This window comes from Schistocerca americana, chromosome 1 (genome assembly GCF_021461395.2).
Source record: "Schistocerca americana isolate TAMUIC-IGC-003095 chromosome 1, iqSchAmer2.1, whole genome shotgun sequence".
In the NCBI taxonomy this organism is placed as follows: Eukaryota; Metazoa; Arthropoda; class Insecta; order Orthoptera; family Acrididae; genus Schistocerca; species Schistocerca americana.
In genome coordinates this window covers 1034652436-1034680211 of record NC_060119.1, presented here as the reverse complement: position 1 = coordinate 1034680211, position 27776 = coordinate 1034652436, and the positions used below count along the sequence as shown (strand labels likewise).

At 38.0% G+C, this 27776-nt stretch overlaps 1 protein-coding gene across 2 annotated transcripts in view; it reads left to right on the top strand.

Annotated features, from left to right (window-relative positions):
* Window positions 1-26442, top strand: part of LOC124616745 (GATOR complex protein MIOS) — a 224283-nt gene extending 197841 nt beyond the window's left edge. For both annotated transcript variants that reach the window (XM_047145126.1, XM_047145117.1), the window contains exons 14-16: window positions 7345-7555; window positions 13958-14142; window positions 24567-26442. In XM_047145126.1, the coding sequence (XP_047001082.1) occupies window positions 7345-7555; window positions 13958-14142; window positions 24567-24663 (493 nt within the window). In that variant the 3' untranslated portion in view covers window positions 24664-26442. The remainder of the gene's footprint in view (window positions 1-7344; window positions 7556-13957; window positions 14143-24566) is intronic.
* Window positions 26443-27776: the final 1334 nt, after the last annotated feature.

Genomic DNA, 27776 nt, shown 5'->3' with positions numbered 1-27776 from the left:
TGACACTGACGGCGGCGGTGCACAAATGCTGCGCAGCTAGCGCCATTCGACGGTCAACACCGCGGTTCCTGGTGTGTCCGCTGTGCCGTGCGCGTGATCATTGCTTGTACAGCCCTCTCGCAGTGTCCGGAGCAAGTATGGTGGGTCTGACACACCGGTGTCAATGTGTTCTTTTTTCCATTTCCAGGAGTGTATTTAAACCAAACCAAGGGTTGAAGGCCTATGGATCTGAGGAGAGCCCGCTCCAAGCGATCCATGGAAAGGTTGGCACAGGAAGGAGCCATCGTTGTTTCCAAGCCTGTACCCCCGATCTGTTTTTATGCTGCCCCTCAGTGGTGAGGTAGTTGTTGTTAAGTATAAAGTTGATTAAGGTGAGTGGGGAGGATGTGATAGGTTTTGAATCAGGTGGGTGGTGACTGAGGAAATGTTCAGCAGCAGACAGACCATGTGTGTGGGGGGTGTTGGTATAGAGGGAGGTGGCTTCAATGGTGGCAAGTAAGGGGGAGTGGTGGGAGTGGGACGGGCATGGAAGTCAAAGGATCTAGGAAATTGTTGGTGTCTTTAAAATAGGTGAGAAGTCTTTGTACTATAGGTTGCAGGTGCTGATCAACTAACGCAGATATACGTTTCGTGGGTGCTTTGAAGCCAGCAACTATATGACTGCCAGGACGATTGGGTTTGTGGATCCAAGGAAGGAGGTCAAAAGTGGGAGTGCGTGATTTGGATGGGTTAAGAAGTTCTATGGATTGACAAACATATGCTGTATACACATTCTGACACCATAATAGCCATAACCTTGTTGAATATATTCTGTATGTCTTATCAGAGCATGACTAGGTATGTATGTTCTCCAGTCTGTACTGTTTTCCCTGCATCTTCAGTGTAAAATATTGTTACATAATAACTATTTTCTGTTTTTGCCTGCCTTTAACCATTTAAGGAATGTGATAATCCTACTAGAATCGTGATCAAGCCCTTGCTCCTTTGTAACCATCATACCTCGAGTATGTTCTCATATTTTCTAGCAATATGTCATAAATCTAGTTCTTGAATCTATGACTGAATGTGTATTACTGAAGCCTAAAGGTAACCTGGACAACACATTGGGAATAACACTTTTAATTCCTTCTATATTATTGACTTATGTGTCAAACTACTCAAGGAATAAGACCCAAGTCATAAGTCAGTGGTGTAGCTATACATAAGAAATGACAACATTCGATGGTCAGTGTATACTTTAGTTTTGTTACCAGCTAGTAAGTATCTAAATCTCTTGAAGCTCCACACGGCCACTGACGTTCTCTTCTCCATTACTGTATAATTCCTTTCATTTTGATTCAGAACTCTTATGGCAGAACTACAATGGTTACCTGATTCGTCAGATACATCTCCCTGAAACACTCCACAGACAATTCTATAGTCCGATATATCCTTAGATAGCTTAAACACTTCTTTGAAGTTTGCATAGTATAATAATTAGGTGTTCATTAAGTCTTTTGTGATTCTATCAAGTGTTGCACATTCTTTGTCACTCAATCTCCACATTGACTTTTGTTTTAATAAGTATGTAATATTAAGATCATTTATGTTTGTATTTCTCAGAATCATCCTAAAAAATTGACCAAACTTAACAATGACTTTAGTTGCTTCTTACTTTTTGGACAGGGACATTTGACTATGGGATTCACATGCTGTGGGTCTGGTTATAATCTTGTTGCATCTATAATATGACCCAAAAAGTTAACCGCATTCTTATCAGATGCTGACTTTGACAACTTTACCATAATGGCTTTTTGTCTAAACTTAACATATATCTCCTCCTGTACTAAGAGTTGATCTATCTAATCCTTGGAGGTAATGAATGTGTCATCAACATAAAGTCATATCATTTTTAACAGTTCTTGACTTGAGGTCAAATCTAAGGCTCTCATAAATACTGACCATACATATTATGCTCGACTGATAACATGCAATTTGGAAATGATATACTTTCGAACAAATATACAGAATACTTATGTGATTTGGGGCAGAGACTGACCTGCCTCATTTCCATAGAACTTAATTTATTGCATATCACTGTTCATGAATTATCTTATCACTGTTCATGATTTATCTTTAATTAATTCCATATACCATTTGCTGTAGCACATCATGACGTAACAGTTTGCAGCTGTGTAAATTCTATACCAGGGGGAATAGAAAGCATTCTTGTTATGTTAAGCTCATGCCATACTAAGCCAGGTGGTGCATTGTTTAGCAGACTGGATTCGAATTTGGGTTGATGACGGTTCAAATCTGCATCCGGCCATCCAGATTTAGGTTTTCTGTGATTTCCCTGAATCCCTCCAGTCAAATGTAAGGGTGCTTCATTGGAAAAGGCACAACGGATTTCCTTCCACAACTTTGAAATATTCTGAGCTTCAGCACCATCTCTAATGACCTTAATGTCAACACTGCGTCAAACCTTAACTGGCCTCACTTAACTTCCGGCAACAATGTCCAGCAATTTCTCAGCACGAAAGATAGTTTCCATTTGATATTTCCATGATTGAGAATTACTTCTGTCACATTTCTGGATACTGAAAAACTTTGATTGATCCATCTTTTGCATTTTAACTTTCAAAGTGCAAACCATCAATGTAATTGAATTCTCTTCAAAGACTTGATTGACTTAAAGAAAATTAAACATTATCCTAGTTAGTAAACACTTTTTACAGGACCTATAGTCTGTTCGACAGACTGTAATAAAGTTAATAGAGTTTGGATTGAACAAGTTTTGTTACTTGAATAGAGAAGAATGTACTTTAAACACAAGACACAGAACAGAAGTAATAACTCACCATGTAATTGTGGTATTGAGTGGTCAACAGATACAAAAACAAGACCATCCACACTGCTAAGCTTTCAGAGTGGCTCTTCAGAGGAAATGAATACATACATGCATAGGAACTTTAGAAAGTAAGTAACACATGTTATTCCTCACTAAGACCACAGCTTATCAAGAGTGGTGAATTGTCAGGTCTGCTGCATAAGGGATAGCAAGTGAATCACAATGTGCAATGGAAATGACACTGCAATTGGAAGCATTCCCCAAAGATGAAGTATGCAAAAACAGTACTATTCGTATGGCCAATACGTGTAATTGCACTCAGTGGCCTCAGGTTTGAGTTCTGGCCAGATTGGAGATTTTCTCTGCTTGTGGACTGTGTGTTGTTTTTTCATCATTGTCCTTCATCATCATCACCGATGCGCACGTCACCCAATGTGGCATCAACTGAAATAAGACTTGTAACCCGGTGGCTTAACATTCCCGGATGGGACCTCCCAGCCAACAATGCCAGATGATTTTTTTTTCCTGGTAGTATGTAGACCAAATGCAATGTTGCGTCAAACTATAGTGAAGTGGTGTCGATAATTTGACTCCTTCTGCATTCTCAACGTCCTCTCCTTAGTCTCCCTCTTCCCCTGTTCTATTTCCCTCTTTCAGTTCACTCTCCTAAGTGATTGTGTGCCACTCACAACTTCCTCTGCCTCAGAAATAGTCATTATTCAAATAAATTTCTTTCTAGATAATAATGGAATACATCGATAATTTTAAAAAATTTGTTTGCACATAAATTATACATGGATAAAGGAATTGTTGCTCTGTGCAAGTATAAAGAATTATTTGTTAATTTATATTTGTTACTTAAAAGATGAGTAACGTAGAAGAGTGGGCAACCTTTGGTGACCCGCGGGCCAAATTCGCATAATTCATTAAGCTTGTGGGCCCCCTCATCATGACGCAACAAATGGTTCAAATGGCTCTGAGCACTATGGGACTTAACATCTGAGGTCATCAGTCCCCTAGACCTAGAACTACTTAAACCTAACTAACCTAAAGACATCACACACACATCTGAGGCAGGATTCGAACCTGTGACCGTAGCAGCAGCGCGGTTCCAGACTGATGTGCCCAGAACTGCTCGGCCACAACAGCCGGCATGATGCGACAGCAATGCTCATAGGGCTGAAGTCAAAACTATGAAGTCTACAACTTTAATGTTTATGGTGCAACGTACCAATATGAATGGTACTCCTTCCCTGACATGCCAAGCCACCCCAACAATTTAAGGCTCAAAACACATGTTTTTGAGAGTACATTCATTTTATGTTCACCTGGAATTTCTCCTCCAGGCCAGATTGAAACCAATCGTGAGCTGGATGCGGTCCACAAGCTGCTGGTTTGCCCACCTGTGATGTAGAATATCACCACATTTTCTTTGAATACTTCTCAAACAGAAATGTGTCGTGTCATATGTAACCAGTGTTTGTTCATGTGGCTGAGTGCAGTTTGTATTTGATGAGAAATTTGCTAATGCTTTATAAAGTAGTGTGCCTCATAGGCTCAGAAAAGTTTCAGACTGCCCATAGGTTTGATCCCCTATTGATCCTATCAGTTTTTATGTCTCTTATCACTTCTTTCACCTCTTACAGTGGGGAAAAAAATGCAAAGTCAAGTTAGCAGCTACTCTCCTTACACGGCCATATCAAATTAACTCTGCACTTGCCAGTGGTTCCTCCACTCCCTCTCTAATGAACATTTGAGAGTAGTCTGCATACCTAGGCAAAGATGAGAATTTAGCCAATGGAGACTAATCTCCAACACCTTCCTCAGCTGTACTAATGCTGCTAATCCTAGTTGATATGTTTAAATAGTCAAGCAATTCTCTTCTGTTTGTGATGCTACAAACTCAATGATGAAAGTATGAACTCAGTAGTGATTGGTAGTGATACTATCAACAGACTTAAAATCTAAGGGCTCCTAAAATGACATTAGCGATAATGCGTCACAAAACTTCAGAAATGTGATTCTTTGTGGAATGCTGTGGATATCCAAAATAATTAAATGTTTTTTGGACTAACTCTGACTAGGAAACGTCACCAACTTGTCCTCATATCTTAAGGAGGAAAAAAGCACACTTGCAAGATATCAGCCCCAGCAATTGATCTTGCATGAAAATTTGGGACATAATACTGGTAGTACTCAGTTATGACCTTCTGAAAGTACAGTTTTGATCTTCTGCATGCACAGGATGTTTGTCAGTCACTCAGACCCACAGCAGCCCCCTAGTGCCTGAGCGTATACATTGTAGTTAGTAAGATGTTTGTGAAGCACCATCTTCGCATTATTGACATGCTTTGTTCATTATGTCAAAGTGTCCATTTTCTGACCTGTAGCATGTTCCAGAGATCACTTTGATCTGAATGTTTTTGTGTTGTGATTAAAAAATGCAGTGTAAATGAATGAAACAAGTTAATATCTAATTAAATAAGTATCATAGTGATATTTAACCACTAACACAGCTGTGGTTTTTCCTTTTTTGTGTATTTATTTTAAAGCTCACAATAGTAAAGTGAATTATGTTTTCAGGAGATGTGCTATTCTTCAACATGATTGGCATGATTAAGCTGTTTAACTTCATTTCATAATAATTCTCCAGTTGCGTAGATTTCTTCATTTTTGTTCTGATGTGTACATGTAGCTAGAGAATATTAATGCAAGATGGTCATGTTTCCTTCTGAGTAAGCTTGTGTTACAAGGAGGAGTAATTTTGCGGTCCAGACCTAGGTTTGTGCAGTTACATAGCACTTTGGGATGTAAAAATTTCATGAGGGACGTAAAGTACATAAGAGGTCTTAATATTGCAACACGCTGGCGGCTGGAGCTGAAGTCTTTTTTCCTTCTGGTACATCATTGTTTCTTTTGAACTGCAGTGGATTATTTTCAACAAATTTGAACTGGAATGGATTATTTTCAACAAACTTCATGGGAGAATAAATATACTGTTGAGCTGTAGTCAGAATACCAAACTCTGTAAACAGATGTCTTCAAGATCATTGTGGGTGTGCACCAATTATGACTCTTACAGCAATTTTTGAGCAATGAAGACCTTCTTTCTTAAATATGAGTTACCCTGAATGTTACTACATATGACATTACTGAAAGAAAATATGTGAACTTTCAAGGAAGTGAAAAATGAAATGTCGTGTGGCTAAGGCCTCCTGTCAGGTAGACTGGTCACCTGGTGCAAGTCTTTTGAGTTGACACCACTTTGGCGGCGTGCGTGTCGATGGGGAGGGATGATGATGATGATGATGATGATGACGACAATGACAACACAACACCCAGTCCCTGAGCAGAGAAAATCTCTGGCCCATAATTAATCTCTTTGCATTTTAAATTTACCTTTTATTCATAACTTTTTTTGTTCACAGATGATGAATAAATGTTTTTATTTGTGTAAGTGAACAAATTTTTTCCAATATACATTTTTATTTGTTATTCATGAATAATTATAATAATATTTATCTGGATTTGTTGTTTTTCATTTTTTTATTCCAACCTTGCGACTGGCTGATCTCAACAATGGCAAATTGCTATTCCATGTGCTTGCTACTGTCTGTCCCTCCCACCATCAACCCCTTCTCTTCAACAATCCTATTGTTCCCAGCCGCTTTTCTCCCCTTGCCCACTCCACCCAATATTAGCCCTTGTACCAGGTGAACTGCAGTGTCAGGGCAACGTAACCATGCAAGTTTGTGTGTGTTGGTATGTATGTATATTCTGCTAGTTCTGAAGGAGGACTCATTCAAAAGCTCGGCAACATTTTCAGTTTCACTCTTCTACCAACCACTCCATCCCTCAACTATATGGTGTGTTGTTACCTTTACTCTTTCCATTATCAATAAGACTAAAGCAATGCGTAACCAACATTTCAAAAGGAAAATGCACTTTAAGAAAAAAAAAAGAACAAAGCAGAACAAAGGTGTTATCTGAATGGTACAGAAATTGGTAGATGTGATGTACCTATACAGACAAACAAATGATTCGATTTCAGAAAAATTGGATGACGTATTCAAGGGATAGAGCTTCACAAATTGAGCAAGCAGTTATTCAGATTGGCATTGATTGATATAGTTGTTGGATGTCCTGCTGAGGGATACCATACCAGATTCTGTCCTCATACAGTTCATTATCTTTATGCTGTGTCCACACAATGCAGTAGCCAATTCATGTCCTGAACTAAGTTAATGCTGTCTCCAATAACTTTATTGTTGATGAGGAGATAGAATCTAACCTTTCATCCTTCTTCCTCCTTTCCACAATAACTGTGGTAACCACATACTTAACTTTTATTTTAATTATACTTACTTTTAGTTACTACTTGTTGTTTTGTGACTTTTTCTCTGTCAGATTATATTTCAGATTTTGACTACAGTAATGTTTATTCGTGTCAAAATAAATATTAGCGGCATTAAAATTAACTGTGTAGTAATTTGTTTTCAATATATGTATTGCAGTTACCGTGATTTACTGGACACTTGGCAGCTGTGGAATCAAAGAGCACAATTTGACATTGTATTCAGAACGTGCTGTCCCAGTAAACCACCAGCACAACAAGTTTTCGTCTCATGCAACTTTTGTGGCAAGAGCATATCAGCACAGATGCAGGGTCATAATAAAAATAGAGGACCATTTGCTCGTCTGGGTACTACAGCACAGAAACTGAAGGTCAGTCAGATTGCCATTCTTATACAAAATTGTCATTGACCCAAAACAATTGGTAATGTATTGTCATGTCATAACAGCAATCAGGATCAAATCCAAAACCATGGACTTCAGTGATGCAAAGCACTTAGCACTGAAAGCACATTTATTACGAACACCAACATACAGACACAATCGAACTGATCTCTTGGATGGAGAGTGCTGTTGTTCACAAGGGTGTACTGAAAAGTAATGCCTCCTAATTTTGTATTCTGCTCTCAGTTTTGTTTGAGATATTGCATGTCATGCGTCGCTGATACAAACTGCAAAACTCTGCCACTAGAGTGCTCTGAATTGTAGAGTACAAAATGGCAGCGTGTGATGTAACTGTGTTAGTGTGTGAGAAACAGGGCATAGTAGTCGAGTTTCTAATTGCAGAAAACGTGCCTGAGCATGGGGGTCAGTGGTTCTTAAACAACATTGTGACAGGTGATGAAAGCTGGTCCACCATTTTGGGACTGAAAACAAAAGAGCATCAATGGAGTACCACCACAAAGGATCGCCAACACCAAAAGAGTTCAAGCCCATGCCATCAGCAGTCAAAGTCATGCTCACAGTTTTCTGGGATGTTCGAGGTGTGGTGCATTTGGAATTCGTGCCTAAAGATGCCACCATAAACTCTGCAAAGTACTGTGAGGCTCTCAGAAAACTGAAAGTGTGAATCTGAAGAGTTCGTCGACACAGTGAGCATGACAATACTACAACACACATGAGTGCTGAGACATTTGGAACAATCTGATGCCTGATGTTGAATGCCAACAATCACCCGCCACACAGTACCGACGTGGCCTCATCTGATTTTCAGCTGTTTCCATAAATTAAAGAACACTTTTAAAAAAGTGGTGCAAGCAGAGATGAGGTTGTGGCGCCATCAACAAAGTCAAACATTCTGCAGTGACTGTATCAGCAATCTGGTCTCTCATTGGGAGAAATGTGTTTCTTGCCAGGATGACTGTGTTTGGAAACTATTATGTAGATTTGAAGGATGTAAAATGTTAATAAAGTTTGCTTTATTTAAAAACCTTTAAGAGTTTTCATATAAGGAATTTGTAACCATTACTTTTTATCATGCACTTGTTTACAAACAGAATATTTCAAAATATACAAACACTATAAACACAAGAAATTTTGAGAACATCCAGAAACGGTATATACTAAATAACAAATAAATGATGGTGGTTGGGTTTGAACTGGCAACCCGCAGCATGACAGCTAGTGGCAGTAACCACTATGCCACACTGCATGCAGCACAGCACATGGCATTGTACCATTCTTGGAGAAACAGCACCTCAGTGTCTCAGAAATTCTCATTGGTGCTGACTACAACACCATGGATCTTGATCTTCCCGTTCATCCTATGTATGACAGATCCTCACATTCTGGTCATGTTGTCTAGTCGTCTTTACTGTAATGAGTACTGTAATGAGTACAGCCCCTATCGTGGAAGCTTTGCGGTAGTCGAATGGGTCTTCAGGTTCCTCGAACCTCCTATCATCGATCTGTGCCTCTGGACTGTAATATGCCTTCATATGGAGGACGTGGATATGTCTCTGTGCTTTTGTCTTCATGATGCAGGGTTGTAATCCTCATTCATATGTGATGCCCAGCAAGCGTTGAAGGGTACAGTGTAGTCCAGAGTAGTGCTTTAGTAACTTCTGTAATAGTTCCACTTTCCACACAGGTGTAAAATGCCATACCAAGGCTCAAGGACTGTAACTCACTGGTTGGTGCTTGTCATTGTTGCTTGGTCCTTCTCCTGGGCATCCATTGTCCATATACAAGCCAGGTCTCTTTCTGAAGTTTGTAGTGTCTCATTTTGTGTGTGTTATACGCAAATGTCACAACAGAAAGAGTTGTATTCAAATCTCTCATTTCGACATCAACATACATCGAGAGCATATTTACCAATGTCTTATTAATATGTTCTGTGAGCCCTTTCATCTGTGGATGGTAGGCAGTTATCATCCTGTGGGTGATGTAGCAATGGAAACTGCCTCTGAGACTAGTCAGGACTGGGAATCCTTTCCATGATCAGAGATAATCAAATTGGGTATTACATACTTCAAAATGCTGTCTTCTCCAAGGAACCTTGTAATATCTGAAGCTTTGGCAGGCAGTACAGCTTTGATGACAGCGTAGCGATTGAGGGAGTTAGTGCAGACTATTATCCATTAATTCCTGTTCGTTGACGTAGGGAACCTTCATAAGCGGCCCATTCAAATTTAGTGGAATGGTGCTGCTGCAAATGGAATCAGTATCAGATGCCACAGAGGTAATTGTGGCACACTATTCTGTTGCTATCATTACCCAAATAATGTCTAATGAATTGGTGGACATATGGCTCATGATACCTGTATCTTATCCTGTCCAAAGTCTTCGCGAATCCCTGGTGACCAAATGTTGGAATGTCATGGAAAACTTCAAGATGACTGGCTGTAGATTAGCTGGGATAATGAGGAAACATTTCTGCCAATCAGATCATAGTTTCTCTTACACATTGTTCCCTTTATTAATTGGATTTCTCCTTTGGTCAGTTCCTCCTCCTTCAAGGCTTAAGTGGTCTCCAGCAATGCTTGGATCTTTCCTCTGTTTAGCAGCAATGTTGTTTAATGCAGTGATGACTGAGATTTCTTCCATGCTGCTTTGTTCCACAAAAGGATTGGTTGAAAGGCAGTTGATGTCCTGTTTGCATCCATTTTGGTATATTACTGTGATTTTGTACTCCTGCAGCCACAGAGCTCATCTTGCCAGTTGACCCAACGGAACGTTCAGGCTAGTCAGCCAGCATAGAGAATCGTGGTCCAACACAAAGATGAATGGTTTGCCAAACAAACAAACGTGTTGGTGATCCAAACAACTGCAACCCTCTCTTTCTTGGTTGCAGAGTAGTTCATTATAACCACAACAAAAGTGTGAAGTTCAATATCAGTATTCTCCTCATACAGTGTTAGGACTGGAAAAGATGTTAGCACCTCCTTGAGGACAAGGAATGAACTTTTGTGCACCTTGTTCCAGGAGAATTTGGTGTCTCCCTGCAGTAGTTTTCACAAGGAATGTGCCTTCATACTAAAGTTCTTCAAGAAACACTAGTAGTACAAGCACATACCAAGAAATATTTTCAAATCACGAAGTGGTGAGGAGTTGGGAAATCTGGTACTGCTCTTATTGTCTCTGGATTAGGACCAACTCCATCGCTATTCACCAGGTGCCCCAGGACTTTTATTTTTTTGAAGAGGTGTTTTTTCTGATTCAGGCAGAGGTCTGTCATCTGGATTCACTGAGATATTCTTCAGATATCCTCGAAAAAATGACACTGTCATCCAGGTAGTAAAGACATGAAGTCCTTTTAAGATGTCAAAGAAGGTTGTCCATTACATGTTCAAAAATGAGTGGAGCATTACGTAGCCCAAATGGCATAACTTTAAACTCATAGAACCCATCAGGAGCTGTGAAGACAGTCTTTTCCTGGTCAACCTTGTCAACCTCTATTTGACATAGCTTGTCTGCATGTCTATAGTTGAGAAATACTTTGCTCTTTTCAAGCAGTCTGGGGTGTTATCAATGTGCAGCAGTGGGTAGACATATTTCCTCATGATTTTAGTCAGTCGATGCATAAATCCCATGTGACATCCTTCATGTTCACAAGCACTACAAGAGAAGGCAAAGAACTCTTTGAAGGTTCAGCGATGTCACCTTGCAGCATGTTCCCTACTTTTACCGATTTATCCATTTTTCAGCTGTCAACACCCAGCTATTGGTGGCAGCTATTTGATGGATAATTCTCACTGTTGGTATGTTGTTTTACCATTGGCTGCTTAGTCTGTCTTAACCACTCTGGATTTGAAAGCATCCAGAAATTGTGTCAGGTTGGCTAACAGTTGCTAACATTGTTCCTCAGTCAAGCCGAATCATTTTGACATTTCAATAGTAGCTTCCTCCAATGCTTTATCTGTAGCGGTAGCAGAACATAATTCTTCCTCAGTGGCAATGAGCTGCCCATCGTGGATTGATTTGGATGTTCCTGTGCACATGTCTTTAGGTGTGAGTTCCAGCTGCTCATGGCGATTAGTGATACAAGGTTTTCTGTGACCACCTACAGTATGAATTATTGTTGCTGGTATGTAGATTTCTTTGGTCAGATTGAGTAGCTTTTTGCAACTGACAAAAGCTTTGCAGTTATTTAAACATCTAGATTGACAAATGGAACTTTGCTTGTTGATGACAGTCAGATAACTTCATCTTCGAAGGTAAACAACAGCTCAGAGCAACTTTTTTTAAGCATGCTTATGGGAATAGCTTTGTCAGTCTGGAACTCTGTTCTTCCATGGTCTTATCATGCTTGTGATGACTGCAAGAAGATCCATCCACCCAAGAATAATATAATGAGGACGTTCTGCTAAAATGACAAATTCAAAGGGCTGTGTTCTGTCATTGGTAGTTACTGTTGCAATACAAGTTCGTGTGACTTGGACATATTTTTCATTTGTGACTCTTAACACAATCATTTTCATATCACTGAACATAGTCTTCATTAACTGGTGACAATAAAAATTTGACTTTGCAGAATAAGAAGCTCCTGAGTTGACTACCATCCAGACATGCCTACTGTTGGTGATGACATTGATGAATATACTTACGTCTTGGTATCTGTCAGCAGTGAATGATTTTCATTTTGTGCATCTTACCTCCATATATGGTCTTCTCACTTAGTTTTCTGAATTAAGTTGCTAGGGTATCTCTTTACAGTGACAGGGAACACCTACAGCTTGTTGGGGAATGACCTCAACCCGGGGTACAGTGGTAGGATTTGCTCCACAGGTGGATTGTAATTGTCTGCCGTTGACAGGTGTGAGTAGAACTGCTTGGTGATTGGTGTCTGGCAGTGTAGTAGTTGTTGAATACTTGTTTTCTTTCTCTGCAGTAACATACATGTCTATGGCATCCACAGAGGTAACATTTCTGTGTGTTGTCCTCTGTCCTCCAAATGTCTGTTCTTCTGTGGGACTTTATACTCAGCAGAGGAATTGGTTATACCTTAATTGCCCAAAAAATGGGTTGTTACTCAATGACTACAGCATACGTCTGATTGATAGAGTCAATCTTCCTGGCGCTTTCTACTGGTGGCAGAGATTGGTGCTAGATACACCTTTTCAATATTCCTGTTATCTCCTGATGTATGGGGTCGACATTCATGGCTGCTCTTTTGTGCTTACTCGGTCTCTTGGTTCTGGCTGCCATGAACTACTGTGTTTCTTCTATTACTGCTTGGTGTGTTTATGGTGTCTTCCACAACTGCTGTAGGGACCACATTCAGGAGTTGTCTACTTTTGTTTGACCTTTTCTTTTGCATTTCCACAATGCAGTGGCTCCACCTGATGAATTCCTTCGTTGTTGTAATATCCTTCAACAAAGAGCTTGGTATTTGTCTTCTCTGAAGCCTATCATAAGTGTGAGAAGCTGGCAGCTTTTGTTGTACTCGGATTCAAAGTACGACATAGGGCCAAAACATTCTGTATATGGGACTGTGTCATTTCCCTGTGACAATGGGCCATGTTCTTCAGTTATTCTTCAACTAAATTTCTCCGGAAAACTCTATTGGATGCCTGATGTGCTGCAGATAACTTACTGTTGTTTTGGAATCCGTTGGTCTCCTGAACATATGAACATAGAGAAGGAAGTACTATTTGTATGCTGGTTCTTTCTATTCCTTGTAGATGATGACTTTTACATTGCCTAATTGGAAACACAGTGTTATAAATGCCCTGAAGTATCCAACAACTTCACCGAACAATGCCACGTTGTAACCACAATCAAGTCCAAATCCCAAAGCAAGACCACCAGTGTAGCACAACATTTCCCGCTGAAAGCACGTCTGTTACAAATGCCAACATATAGATAGAACCAAATTGAACTCCTAGATGTAGAAGGCTGCCATTTATACAGACATTGAATTTTCCAGGATATAAAAGCATTATTAAAAAAAAAGTCAATAACCTTCCAGAAACAATAAATACTAAACAACAGATAAATGCTGGTGGTTGGGTTTTAACTGGGGGCCCGCTGTATGCCAACCAATGACACTAACTGCTACACCACGTTGCATCAAGCACAGCTTGTGGCAGTATTTTTTTGAATGAATTGGGTTGTATCCATTTGCTAATTGACACAAAACAGCTTTTTCCTAGTTTTCTGAATTAATTGTGCAGTACTCATATAATTATGTGACATCTGATAACTGATCTGCCGAAATTGAAAATGTAAAGAGTTTGGCGATATTTGATATTTTTCAAATATTTTGTTTTTTGTTGTTATACTGTGTTTATTATTTTATATCTTATTTGTATGACAGTTGCCTTGTATTTTTAGATGTCAGCATGCCCTCAGTGTCGTAAACCATTACCACGATGTGCTATTTGCCTCATGCATATGGGCACTGCATCAGGCACTTGCCCTGGAGGTGTAGCAAAATTGACGGAATTTTCTTCATGGTTCACTTGGTGTCAAACATGTCGTCATGGAGGTCATGCTGGACATATGGCTCAGTGGTTCCGGTAAAGTATTATTGCATATTAGACCTGACTTTCTCCCAGTGTATACACTGTTCAAATAAAGTTCAAAAAAAGTTGAAATAAGTAGTTCTCGTAACATGCAAAGATCAGCACATTCCTCAAACTGGGGAACTATCAAGAATGGGGTTCCACAAGGGTCAGTCTTGGGTCCTTTGTTGTTCTTATTATATATTAATGACTTGCCATTCTATATTCATGAAGAGGCAAAGTTAGTTCTCTTTGCTGATGATACAAGTATAGTAATCACGCCTGACAAACAAGAATTAACTGATGAAATTGTCAATACTGTCTTTCAGAAAATTACTAAGTGGTTCCTTGTAAACGGACTCTCACTGAATTTTGATAAGACACAGTACATACAGTTCCGTACAGTGAATGGTATGACGCCATTAATAAATATAGACCTTAATCAGAAGCATATAGCTAAGGTAGAATATTCCAAATTTTTAGGTGTGTCCATTGATGAGAGATTAAATTGGAAGAAACACATTGATGATCTGCTGAAACGTTTGAGTTCAGCTACTTATGCAATAAGGGTCATTGCAAGTTTTGGTGATAAACATCTTAGTAAATTAGCTTACTACGCCTATTTTCACTCATTGCTTTCATATGGCATCATATTTTGGGGTAATTCATCACTGAGGAATAAAGTATTTATTGCACAAAAGCGTGTAATCAGAATAATAGCTGGAGTCCACCCAAGATCATCCTGCAGACATTTATTTAAGGATCTAGGGATATTCACAGTAGCTTCTCAGTATATATATTCTCTTATGAAATTTGTTATTAACAACCAAACCCAATTCAAAAGTAATAGCAGTGTGCATAACTACAATACTAGGAGAAAGGATGATCTTCACTATTCAAGATTAAATCTAACTTTGGCACAGAAAGGGGTGAATTATACTGGCACTAAAGTCTTTGGTCACTTACCAAATAGTATCAAAAGTCTGACAGATAACCAACAAGTATTTAAGAAGAAATTAAAAGAATTTCTGAATGACAACTCCTTCTACTCCATAGAGGAATTTTTAGATATAAATTAAGGAAAAAAAGAAAAAGAAAAAAATATTTAAAAAAATAAAAAAAAAATAAAAAAAATAAAGTTGTTATATTAACTTAAGTATGTTGTTAAATTAACCTAATTATGTCATGTATTGGAAAATTTGACTCGTTCCACATCATTACGAAATATCGTATTCATGATCCATGGAACTAGTATTAATCTAATCTAATCTAATGTAATCTAACTGATGGGAATGCAGGTGAGTGACGTTGTTGACAACCACTGTGAAATTGTTATTGCGGCAAAAATTCCGACATTGAAAGAGATTATTTGATTTAGACAAGAAATCTCAAAAGTTTGTCATTACAGTTGTCTTACATAGACATCAAGAATGCGTGATCATGGGAGTATCTTTTGATCACTTTGGCCCACACCACTCAAAGATAACTTTGAGACAAATGCCAATGTTTACTGCTATAACAGTTTCCAAACATTACACATTAGTAATTAGTTCTGCAGTGGCACATATGTAGTTCGGTTCATTATTCATACATATCTTTGTACTGTGTAACTCGGAGTAATTTGCTTCCTGCTGCTGCTGCTGCTACTGCTACTGCTGGAACCGTCATTGGCCAGGTCCATTTCATCTGCGAACTAGATCAAGTTATGTGAATTCCATGAAATAATCCTGTTACCAAGTCATTTTATAGTGGTTTATTTATGACAAACTGCACCACTTCTTCTTAGTGGGAGCCCACTCCACATGACAGGCTACATAGTCACAATACTGTATTACAACAAATAGATTATTGCACAGATGTGTGATACACTGGTTGCGTCTCAAAATTGCCTCCAACTGACCTCCTCTGAGCCTTGTGCTCCTCCTATTTATAGATTTTTAATGATGAGGACAAGAAAACTACAGTCCAAGTTAATAAAATTAACAATTAAAATTTTAACATTAATATGAGTAACTATCCACAAAACCTTGCTGAAACTGGCATATACAATAAAAAAGATTTTTACATAGGATATACATCATAATTTAAAAAATACTGAAAAACAACAATGCTAACCTAATTATTCTTAATTATGGCTTCATTACTGAAATAAAAAGATTGCAAACATATATTTGACAAACATCAGTCATAAGACAGAATGATAAAGCCCAATGAGGCCTATGAAGGATTTTACTGTTGCAAAGTTGCTTCTTAATTTCATTGAATGCCTCTTGACATTTAGTTGTCCAATCCCAAACTGAATTTTTCGTTAGAAGTTCTCTGAGACATGGTGCATTAAGTGCCTGTGTACAGACATATTTTCGGTAAAAGTTTGCCAAACCATAAAAAGATCTAAGTTGCTTTTTATTTTTGGGTATCGGAAATTCCTCTATGGCCATGAGTTTATCTTTGTCAGGCAGAATCCCCTTTTCACTAACAGTGTGGCGGCCTAAAAATTTTAATTCTGTCACTCCAAATTTACATTTCTCTAAATTCAGAGTCATACCCCCCTGTCTAAACTTTTTTCCCAATTTGCCTTAAAGTTTCAATATGTTCTGTCCATGTGTTACTAGTTACTAAAATATCATTCACATAAATTACCAATTTGGACAATAATTCCCTACGTAAGACATAATCTAAAGCACAGATAAATTCAGCAACTGAAATGTTGAGTCCAAATGGCACCACACAATATTGATAGCTTTTTCCATTATATAAAAATGCAGAATACTGTCTTGAATTTGGTTCTAAAACAATTTGGTGAAACCCTGATGTCAAATCTAGACAGAAAAAATATTTTGTGTCACTGAATTTATTCAATCATTCCTCCATGGATTCAGGATGGTCAGTTTCCTGTTCAAGGAATTTGTTCAAATGGCGAGAATCCAAAACAGCCTAACACTTCCATCTTTCTTAGAAACAGCAACCGGTGGGTTATTGTACTGGCTGCTGCTCCTTTCCACTATCCTCCATTTTAGCATCTTCTGTAATTCTCCATCCACTAATTTTCTTTTGCAAATTTGGACCGTATATGGTTTGATAAAAAATGGATCATGCTGTTTCATTTTTAATTTACAGACATAATTTTCAACTCTTACTGGCTTATTACAAAAAAGTCACAATATTCCCACAGAAACTGATCTAAATCTTCTCTCTCAGAACTAGATAAGCCATCTGCAATTTTTACTTTGCATTGACTAGCTGTGAAAAACTATTATTATCAAAATTGTCCTCCTATTCCTCCTCTAAACCTTCAATGCATATGTCATCAGAAAATTCAATTTCTCTTATCTGATTACTGCAATTTTCTGTACACTTTAAATGTAATTTGGCCTCATCAGAACTACCAGATTTTGGTTCTGTGAAATATATTTTTAAGTTTTCACAATAAAAAATTGCATTTGCTTTTATTATCCAATTCATTTCCAACAGAACATCTTCATTTAGGTCAACCACCACAAAACATCCTTGTTCAAACAATAAATCCCCAATTAAAAATGAAATCAAAGCTTGTTTGGAAATTGGCTTGCTGTACTTACCTGTAGCTCCCTTAATCTTAACACCTGTTACAGGAAATTCTATGCATGAAGCACTGTTTTTCAACCTTTCTCTTAATTTACCAGATATACAACAAATAGGACTACCTGTTTCTATTAGACACATGCCTTTCCAATTCTCAATTGTTATTTCAAAATTGGACCACCAGATACCTCTTGTTTAGCAGCTTTCACTTCGTCCGTTAATAAATCATTTCCTATTTCTTTAAAATCTAAATTAATGCATGACTGTTGCTTGTTCAGTGAAGCTGTTTGTAAATTACACAAAGACATGTCACTATTAGATGGAATTACTTCTGGATCTGACAAACTACTGCTTTCTGAGTAAGAGGACTCACTAATTATACCTTTCTGACTGCCTGAATTATCACGTACCTCATTGTTTATTTGTGTGTGTTCCACAACTTCATTTTTCTCATATTCCAAATAATCATCATCAAGAAACGATGCTCTAACAAAGGATATTACTGTATCCCGCTACTGCAGATTAATGCTTCAACAATAAAACATAAATGAGAGAAAGAAATGAAAATAACTTAAATTGCAAAGGAAATGCGCCATATACGACACACAGTGCTCACGCAAGTGTCTGCCAATTGAAGATGTGTCAAAGGCTTTAGGAAGACTATGCAGTGCTTGAGAACAACAAATTGCCTCCAATAAGCGTGAAGACGCAACTGTTTACATTTGATTTGTTTTAGCAGTTACGCGCGGGCGCATGCTCAATTGAGTTACGTTTGAGTACAGTGTGTAAACTTTTAGATAGCACACCTCTCCCTAGTCCTGAATCGGTAGAAGTCGGTAAACGTCGGGAGGCTTCGGTAGGCACGCAGTTTCGACTGCTGTCAACATTATGTAGCTGACTGTGTTGTACAAGGTAGCCATTGTCGTCTGCTTCGTTATTGTTTTGCGCTGTAAGGCTCTGCGTGTTTTTATTGTGCAGTTATGCTAAACATTATCAAAATGAGTGAAGAGGCAGTTGCTTGCCCATCTCGGGAGTCGCCAACAACCCCTACCGGTAGGCCTTACCGTTAGAAGGAAACCAGTATTACGTAGTGATGCTCGCAAAATTATATTGCGTTTGATTGAATGCTGCGAAAGGGAAAGGGAGCAGAAAAAATTGCTTCACCCCATTTACAAATCTTCAGTGAGAGCTGCTACATACACAGGACAAAGCATGCGTAGCATTGGAAGATTCAAACAGTTTTCATTGCAATCGGATGAATGGTTTGTGAGTACATAGTAGACAAACATACATACATATATATATATAGAGATTTTAATGTACATGACAATTTCAGTTTCATTTACGAACAACATTTAAAGCGAGTTTTACTCCCAAGCCTTTCGTCTGCTTTCGTGTAACCATGACGAGCAATTTGTAGTCCCAGCACTGCAACTGGTAGGCGTGCCTTGTCACCCCCCCCAACGGCTCCTCTCCCCTCGCCAGCCAATGCTTGCTTCCTCCTCTCCCTGCGCTCCCCTCACAGCTCTGCCATCTTACAGTTAACACAATGTAGTAGATTCTTCCGCTTCTGGCTACAGGATGGTGGCTGTGCCTGTGCAAGCATTTGCAGGCTACCGGGAAAAGGGGGTGCCAAATTCATATCCTTTAGGGGGAAAAAACTTGTTTCACAAAGCGCCTAGCATCCAGCCCATGTTTGTCTATCGATTATTCATATGATTTTGAAACGCTTCCGTGTTGGTTTTTGAACATTTTTGAACACATTTTAAGATGATTTCTGAATGAAACATAAGTTGATTTTTGAATGCGTGATGTCTCTGTCGGGAGAATCCTCGTCGTATCTAGAAATAAATTTTCCACAGACAAAAGGGGACGGGGCTATACGAGCTGAGCGGAGTAAAACCGAATGGATGAATGCCAATCGCTGTTTAATTATGTGGTTGATTGGGTTTGTGACTGATCATTGTTGTTATAATTCCAAGCGAAATCCATAGAATGAGACTACCAGAATGGAAATAAACGTCTGAGAGGAATAACAGGTGAGAAAGATAACGTACTATCTTCTCAGTGTATCCAAGAAAATGAAATTTTGACAGAAGATTTTTGGCTAGATCGCTACACTAGTACGGACCAGTTGTACAGTCCCTGACTAGCAGCCGCGTATGTTCTGTTCTGGAAGTAGCGCGGAAAACGTGTTGTTCGAACACTTAATAACGCCTAACCGGAAAATAATTGCGGGATAACTAAACCTGTGATTCTGGCAGGGTTAGTAAAGTTAATCGGTGAACAAATTTTGACAGTGGTAGCAATAGCTACAGAATTGATGAGATTGTTTGTTAGAATGAGGAAGGAGAAGAAACGGGGATATCACACAAATTATGGAAGAATTAGACGATTCCAAATTTATATAAAAATTTCGTAATACTAATTTTCGATCTCATGCTTGAGAAGCTGGTGCGTATGAATTAAATGTGAAACTGTTTCCTAACATAAAGCTTTTTGCTTGTAGTAGGCCTAATAGGCATTTGATGTTGGTACTTCGTGGATTATATTCTGTCGTGTGATAAAAATGGCCATTTGTGCCAAAACAGTCTCATTTATTTGGTGTGTTACAGAATTGCTGCCATATTAGAAAGGACTATTTTATTTTATCTAGCAGACAGTGACAAAATAGACATAATCAGATCGAGAAACCGCATCAGGCTTGGGTATTATTTGTATTAACAGTTTTTTCAGTGTTAGATAACGACATTTCGACTTTTCATGTAGCAAAACGTTTGACGAACTTTGATGAGGTAATAGATTCTTTCGCAGAAAGGAAAGCACGCCATGTAAACATTAGAGAGAAAAAAAAAATCATAGGCGCTAAGGTTCGAAGAAATGTGTAATTTCTTGCTTATCTCTTGTCAATATTAGTTTTATATATCCTATATTTAATTTTATGTCACACAAAACAACAAGTTGTTAACTAATTGGCAATAAAGAGTTCAGATTTTCTGAAGAGTTCATGTTCTCTCGATTACAAATAATCCCATCCGCTATTAATTGCGAGATTTTTTTAAAGAGGGGCAGGCTGTCAAACAGGCCGACTGGGAGCAGGAGAGGAACCACAGGACGTTTCAATTTCCACTCTCCTGAATATAGTTTTGACTTGCGGTAGAAAAATGCTTTATGAAGAGGCGTGGCACTGCACTTTGGCATACTTAAGACCAAATAATATGTCTTACATTTCCTCGAATACATATGTTTTATGTTTCAGACTTCAGAAAGATGTGCGCTACAAGGTGAACATATTTTGGAAATTCGATTTTTTTTTTTGTATTGAGCCAGTCGCAAATGTCGTAGATCCGGGGCTGATGCGCAGAGCAGTCTGAGTTATTGTGGGTAGTCTCCACGTGACCCGTGTTTACATTTAGTGATTTTGCTGTTTCCCCTTATTTTACTTTCACGTTAAATGAAAACAAAACTGGTATCTGTGGCCGGGAGCTATCAAGTGAATTAAAACACATTCACGTAATTACGGAAGGCTGAAATATGTCATTAGTTTCGGATTTTATTTTATTTTCACCTTTATGACAGTCAAGCATTAATCACCTTGCGGAACAATGAAATTATTTTTGTCTGTTTGCTAAAGAAATTTGAGTTTTGTTAACCTTTTCCGCAGAGGCAGTCAATGTATTTGAAACGAAATGTTTAATTCCACAGTACTGGCTAGTTTCAACTGTTAGCTGCATTTCAGGTGCACAGTTTCATTTTCTAGCATGTATGGCATTATGCCATAGTAAAGAACCAAACATGACATAGCACAGTACTGGTACTTCAAGAAAACAACACTGAAAAGCTTTTATCAGGTCGAGGTCTACTTCATTGGGAAGCTGGACATACGAATGTGCCCTTTAAAGGTATGCACTTTAAATGTGCACATTTTAATATGGTTCACGAAATTCCGATGCTCTTGCAGTATCCTCTGATGTCTTGTTTCTTTTATGACATAATGTATGATCTTTCAATGTTTTATATGTACGTACATACGGGCTTCCTGCGTCATAGCAGCTACGAAAGCGCGGTGTCGCCTGTTATGTGCGCTTTTTAGCAACTGCTGAAACGAACCTATTTCTAACAGATCGCAGGTAAATATTGCAAATAGTGGTTTGAAAAGCGCTACTTTCAAAGTAAATATCCTTGTATGTAAGATTAACTATGTGCAAGAATGTACCATGAATTTATTAAATCACAGAGCGATTGACTCTCATTTAAAAATCAACTCTTTGATGACGAGCCATTTAGAAGAATTTTGAACCCTGAAGATCAGACATTTATGTCATTAAAAATTTTACTGGCATATTTGTGTGATATATCATGAAGTGTAACATGCGCAAAAAAAGATCAACAGTATATGCGAAAGCTTTTCTTTTCTTGTAGCAAAACTATGTATATTAATTTAAACTATTAACTTTCCCTGTTTGTGTGTTCGTGCTTCTTAACAGTCATGTTGCTGTTGGCTGACTACATCACGTGTCTTATGCTCTGAATAACCACTGCCATCGGCTGGCGAGATCACGTGACATGAGCTATGAACAGCTTACAAATGCACATCGAAATCTCGATTTCAATGATTCGGAAAGTAACATGCGGTGTTTGGTGGAATTCCAATGTAATACGAAAATACGCAGTGTACATGTTGATGCACATCAAATATATTTCCAAAACGTGTATTTTTCCCTGAGTTTCGGTTTCTAAAGTGCCGGGAAATTGCACACCCGTGTATAAAACCATAACCATTCAAAGGATTGATAAGGGAAAATATACTGTCACCCGGGAGAAAGTGTATTTTTAACCGGGAAATCCGGGAAAAGTCCGGGATTTTTTTTGCCTTGTCCACGTTTACACCCTGACTGATTTCTTGCTTATTTAAAACCTCTTAAACATTGTAACCTATATGCTCAGATTGCTCATTCTTATCATTACTCTCAGCCAAAATCTCTCGGACATCGATTGAAAACCACTGACTTCCATGTATCTTATCATCACTCATCAAATCATCAATACCTACTAACTGACTAACTTTATCTGCCAATACTTCTACAAAAATCATCCCATCAAGCTCCTCTTTAAACAAAATATCATTAACATTGTCATAATTATCATCATCATCATCATCATCATCATCATCATGAGTCACATGCATCTGCTTGGATCTCAGCTACAACGTCAAATCTCTCTACTGCTACATCATTGTCATCTGAATCATCTACTAAAGCATCAATATTTTTGGGTACAGACTTATCATTTTGGCTTTCTACTACATCAGACAAAACTGGATCGTCATCATCATTAACAAATAAACTAGCAATACTATAATCATCATCGTAACTATTCTTGGATACACACTTGTTGTCAAATAAATTTGTCAGGTCCTCATCACTAAGCTTATAACTATTTTGTGTCTTTGTGCCACTATTACTCATTTCTTTTAACATATAGTTCCAAAATTCATATTGCTTATTTACATTATTAGCTTGGTAGTTCCTACTGTTATCAGTGTGATGTTGGTGGTGTGACCTATGTCTGTTTCTCCTACTCTTAGTGTGGTTACGTCTTCACCATCCAGAAACTGCTTAGCTACTTTCACTTTTAATGGTTCTGGCATACCAGGTGTGAAACTGTCTTTGCATTGATATAAGCAGTGCTGTTTTTCTGTGGGAATGCTGGGGGATGCGTACCCCTAAACTTTTGCGTCAACAAAATAATTTTTTTACGATGTCGAGGACTTGGAAGAGTGCCGAAGATTTATTTTACGGATGTAAATTTTTTATTTTATTTTTTCGTGTTGGTAATTGCAATACGAACGATACCAGTGCAATTTTTGGTGGGAAAAGTGATGTCATTGACTGTTTCAAGCATTTCGAAGCTACAGCAACCGTTCTCGACAACTGAATTGCTGGCAACCAGTTCAAAAAGCATGTAGTGCCCTTGCCCGCTAATAATGGACAATGGTGGTGCTAAATGGATATGCGACGCTCAAATGCCGAGCTACCAATAGATGTCTCTATGGTCCCACTACATGATGATGTTGATGACGTCATGGCTAAAAGCAGACAGGTGGTATCTCGTGCTTCAGTTATAAGTAATTTTTGCTGCATTATATCCAATGTCGGAGTACCCTCAAACTTTTTTTTAGAAAAAAAGCACTGAATATAAGAAATTTACAGGATGCAGCTTGACATCTCCAGGAAAAGTTTTTAACCGTACATTGGTACAAGGGTTAGCAAACAGACTGTTGTTATTGTAACAATTAGCAACAAGGTTATTTCTAAATTATTTACCCTTAAGTTGACTGCATAGTTTTAATTTCAGATTTTCTGCTCTTGATCAACTCATCGATAACATTTGTTTCAGTGAATCTGACCCGTTCCTCAATGACGTCAATCCTATCATTTATTACTTTTACTTCTGAGTCAGTGACTTGACTTAAAAAATCAACTTTTGTTTCAATGTGGTCAACACAAATGTTAGTGTCGGCCAATTCCGTATTGATTGTATCTAAATTCTGTTTGAAAGAGTTTAAAGTTGCATAGATTTTCTGAAACTTACTATTCATGCTCTGATTAACATTATCTATGTTCTGATTAACATTCTCTATGCTCTGATTATTATTCTCTGCATTCTGATTAACATTCTTTTCCTTTGAAATTATCTTTCTGTGGCTAATGAAAACCTGCCATAAGCAACAGAACTTTTGGATTTGTATTTGATACTTTCTCAGCAGTATTTGCAGTACTGTCCTTCTCATGAAAGTTGTACCTCAAGATTTGTTATATTTCTGTATTTTCATAAGTTTCATTTATTTTTATATTTTACTGTTTTTGTTGTTTCAGGGAGCATTTGGAATGTCCTGTCACGGCTTGTAATTGTCGCTGCTTGTCATTGGATGCGGCAAGCCAAATTGGTCCTCTACAGTTGTGTAAAGCGTGATACTTATAATTTTGGAACAGTGCAGTTCATTATTATTCTTGTCTTTGCCTGATAGTGCTATTTTCTTATGATATATGTTTTCAGTTGAAAAACAATAGCTTCAACTTCCATACCTGGGTAGTAAAGGGATGCTGTTTTTACAGAAGATCATTCTTGAAATATCCATACACAGCTTCATTTGTGGAAGTGGGGCAGTAGTTCTGCTTCCGCACATATCTGATGTAGGCTGAAGGAGCCCATGTCCATTTAATTCTGGCTAAGTCAACCACAGGACTGTTGCCTTCTTCCACAAATGAAGCAGTGTGTGGATATTCCAGACATGGTCTTTAAGTTGAAACTGTGGAAATTGGTCAACCATGGGACTGCCGCCTTCTTTCACAAATGAAGCGATGTGTGGGTATTCCAGACATGGTCTTAAGTGTAGACTGTGGAAATTGGTCTTATGCCCCTTTACCTCCCTGCTGCAAATATGTTTGAATGTTACTCTCGCTCAAGAGCTCTCACATGGTTTTGCTGAATTTGTTTTAAAGCCGAAAGGCAATAAAACATTCATGGATATTAATATACAGTGGTGAAACATGTCCCAGTGACATTGTTGCATTGTGTGCAGATATAAATATGAGTGACTATTGTAACAGGTCTTTAATATTCCATCAGACTAACTGTTGGTTTGAGACATCACTTAACTCCAATAACTGTGATCTTAATTAGTGCACATGGTCTGTCATAACTGTAAACTTTCAACATTTTAATTCTTTTTTAATTTATCTTTTGTTCTTTGAACTGGAACAAATTATCCCCCCTCCCCCCTTTTTTGGTTTAAGATCAGTGTTAAACTGTACTTTCTGTAAGACTTTGCTCTATAAAGGTCAGAAGTGTGGATGCTGAGCTGCTTCTGGCAAATAACTGAAAATAAACTTTGTGTTCCTACCACTAATACACATGTATAGCAAACTGAATTAGCGGAGTCACTTGATAGGAACTCAACTTTTCTTTGTATCATTTCTGTGTTTAATTAGCTGTACTTACACTTACCACTACTCGTGTTTTGACTACTTCTGCTGCTAAAGCCGTTGTTGTTATCTCCATTCTCTAAGGTCACAGTGTAAACTTAATATTTATTTTCTTTCTTTTGGAGCACTGTCTGTTGTTTGCTCACTTCTGATGTATACTCCACCACTATGGGTGCTTGTTGTAGGGTCAACTCCTACATTTTACCTAATCCATGTCCACAGGCACATAATGTAGTAACTATTATTAGAAGTGGTGGTGTATCAGGCCCACAAGTCCTTCCATCTACAGTTTTGAGACAGATGGAATGAAGCTGTAATGTAAAATACCTGCACCAATTTGATCAATCACTTTGCCTTTTCAGTTTAATGTTACAATAACTGACAACCACATTATTGTCTATAATTAAATACTTATTATGCTGGGCAGATGGTCCAAAGAGAATAACTAATGCACATAAATCAATAACATTTTCTGATAATCTTTTTCTGGTTTTGCCCAGTTAATGACCCAGACATTACTAAAATTCTATCATTTCCTTCAATGGGTACAACAAAATTTCTTCCTTCTTGCTGTGAAGTATTTTTATTCGCATTTCAAATACAGGAAAACTTACAAGTACCACTATTGTTCATAGAATGTAAATAAGATGTTCCTATTATTTAAAGAGCAAGAAGACTGAAATTATGGCATATTTTTGTAATTTCAAATGTTTTAATATTTGGTGTGTGCAATATGAGCATTGCTTTCTGTGTATATTTCATTTGCATGTCCTACAATATTCATTGTAAATAAAAATTTAAAAAATGAAAATAATGAAATGTCAGCTGAGGTTTGGTTTCCCCCCCCCCCCCCCCCCCCTCCTCCTCCTCCTTATTCTGATGTTAATTTCATTGCATATAACATGTTACCTTTTGAAGTGAAGGACCCTCATTCAACTGTTGGGGACAGCGTGAAACATTTCAATCCTTATTGTGTCAAGCTTCTCTGTCTGTTTATCACTGTGAATGGATAGTCTAAAATTTCAACGGAGGTGGTTCATTGGAAGACGAAATTGTAGGTATGTTAACTAAAAACACGGACACCAATGCTATTTTTGGACAGTTTATTCCCATAACATATTTAAAATGGATGATGCCAGGTATTATTCACGGAATACATACCTTATCTGAAAAGGCCTTTAGAGGCCCAATGGTACTGACAGACTGCCTTGTTATCCTGAGAAGACGGGCATCACTGGATGTGGATGTGGTGGTATGCACACCGTTCTCCTGGCTGTTGTCAGTTTTTTTTTTTTTACTGGAGCTGCTATCTCTCAATCAAGTAGCTCCTCAATTGGCCTCATAAGGGCTGAATGCATCCCACTGGCCAACAGCACTTTGCAGATCCAGACGGTAACCCGTCCAAGTGTTACCCAAGGCTTAACTTTGGTGATTTGACTTTAACCAGTGTTACCACTGCGGCAAGACAGTTGGCTCCCAGAATATGTACACAGTGATAATTGGTTAATGCTTACATACAAATACAGTGCTTAGGGATCACAATGTACTTGTTTGCTCATCCGACAATGTTTTACATTAACACTATTCTCAATAACTTATATAGTATTGCTACATGACATGCTTTCACATAGATTTTCACCATTATGATCGACACATTACATGATCTCGTGAATACACTGCTTATCTGCCGTGTCTGCTCTTGATTCTGACTGTTTATAGACTCTCTTTTGATAGCAAAGTGTAACTTCAGTGTCTTTTTGTCTATAGCAAGAAAATGATAAATTAATTAATAATACAAAAGGTAACCAGAACAGATTTTAGGGCTAATTATTTCATGTACCAAATGGTTTGTATCCTATGTTTTACAAAAACACAAGGCTCTACTTCTTTGATTTTGTAATTTCATGCGCAACAAAACTTCCCTGTTATTCAAAAGAGCCACCATTTATAATTTATTTAACAAAAATTTAAATTTAAATATTTCCCTTAAAATACAAAATACGAGAAGTTGAAGAACATCACTGTGTTTCAGAAAATTTTGGGCTTCAGTATTATAAAAACAGATTTTACAACATGACAGGCTATAAAAATAGATGTTGT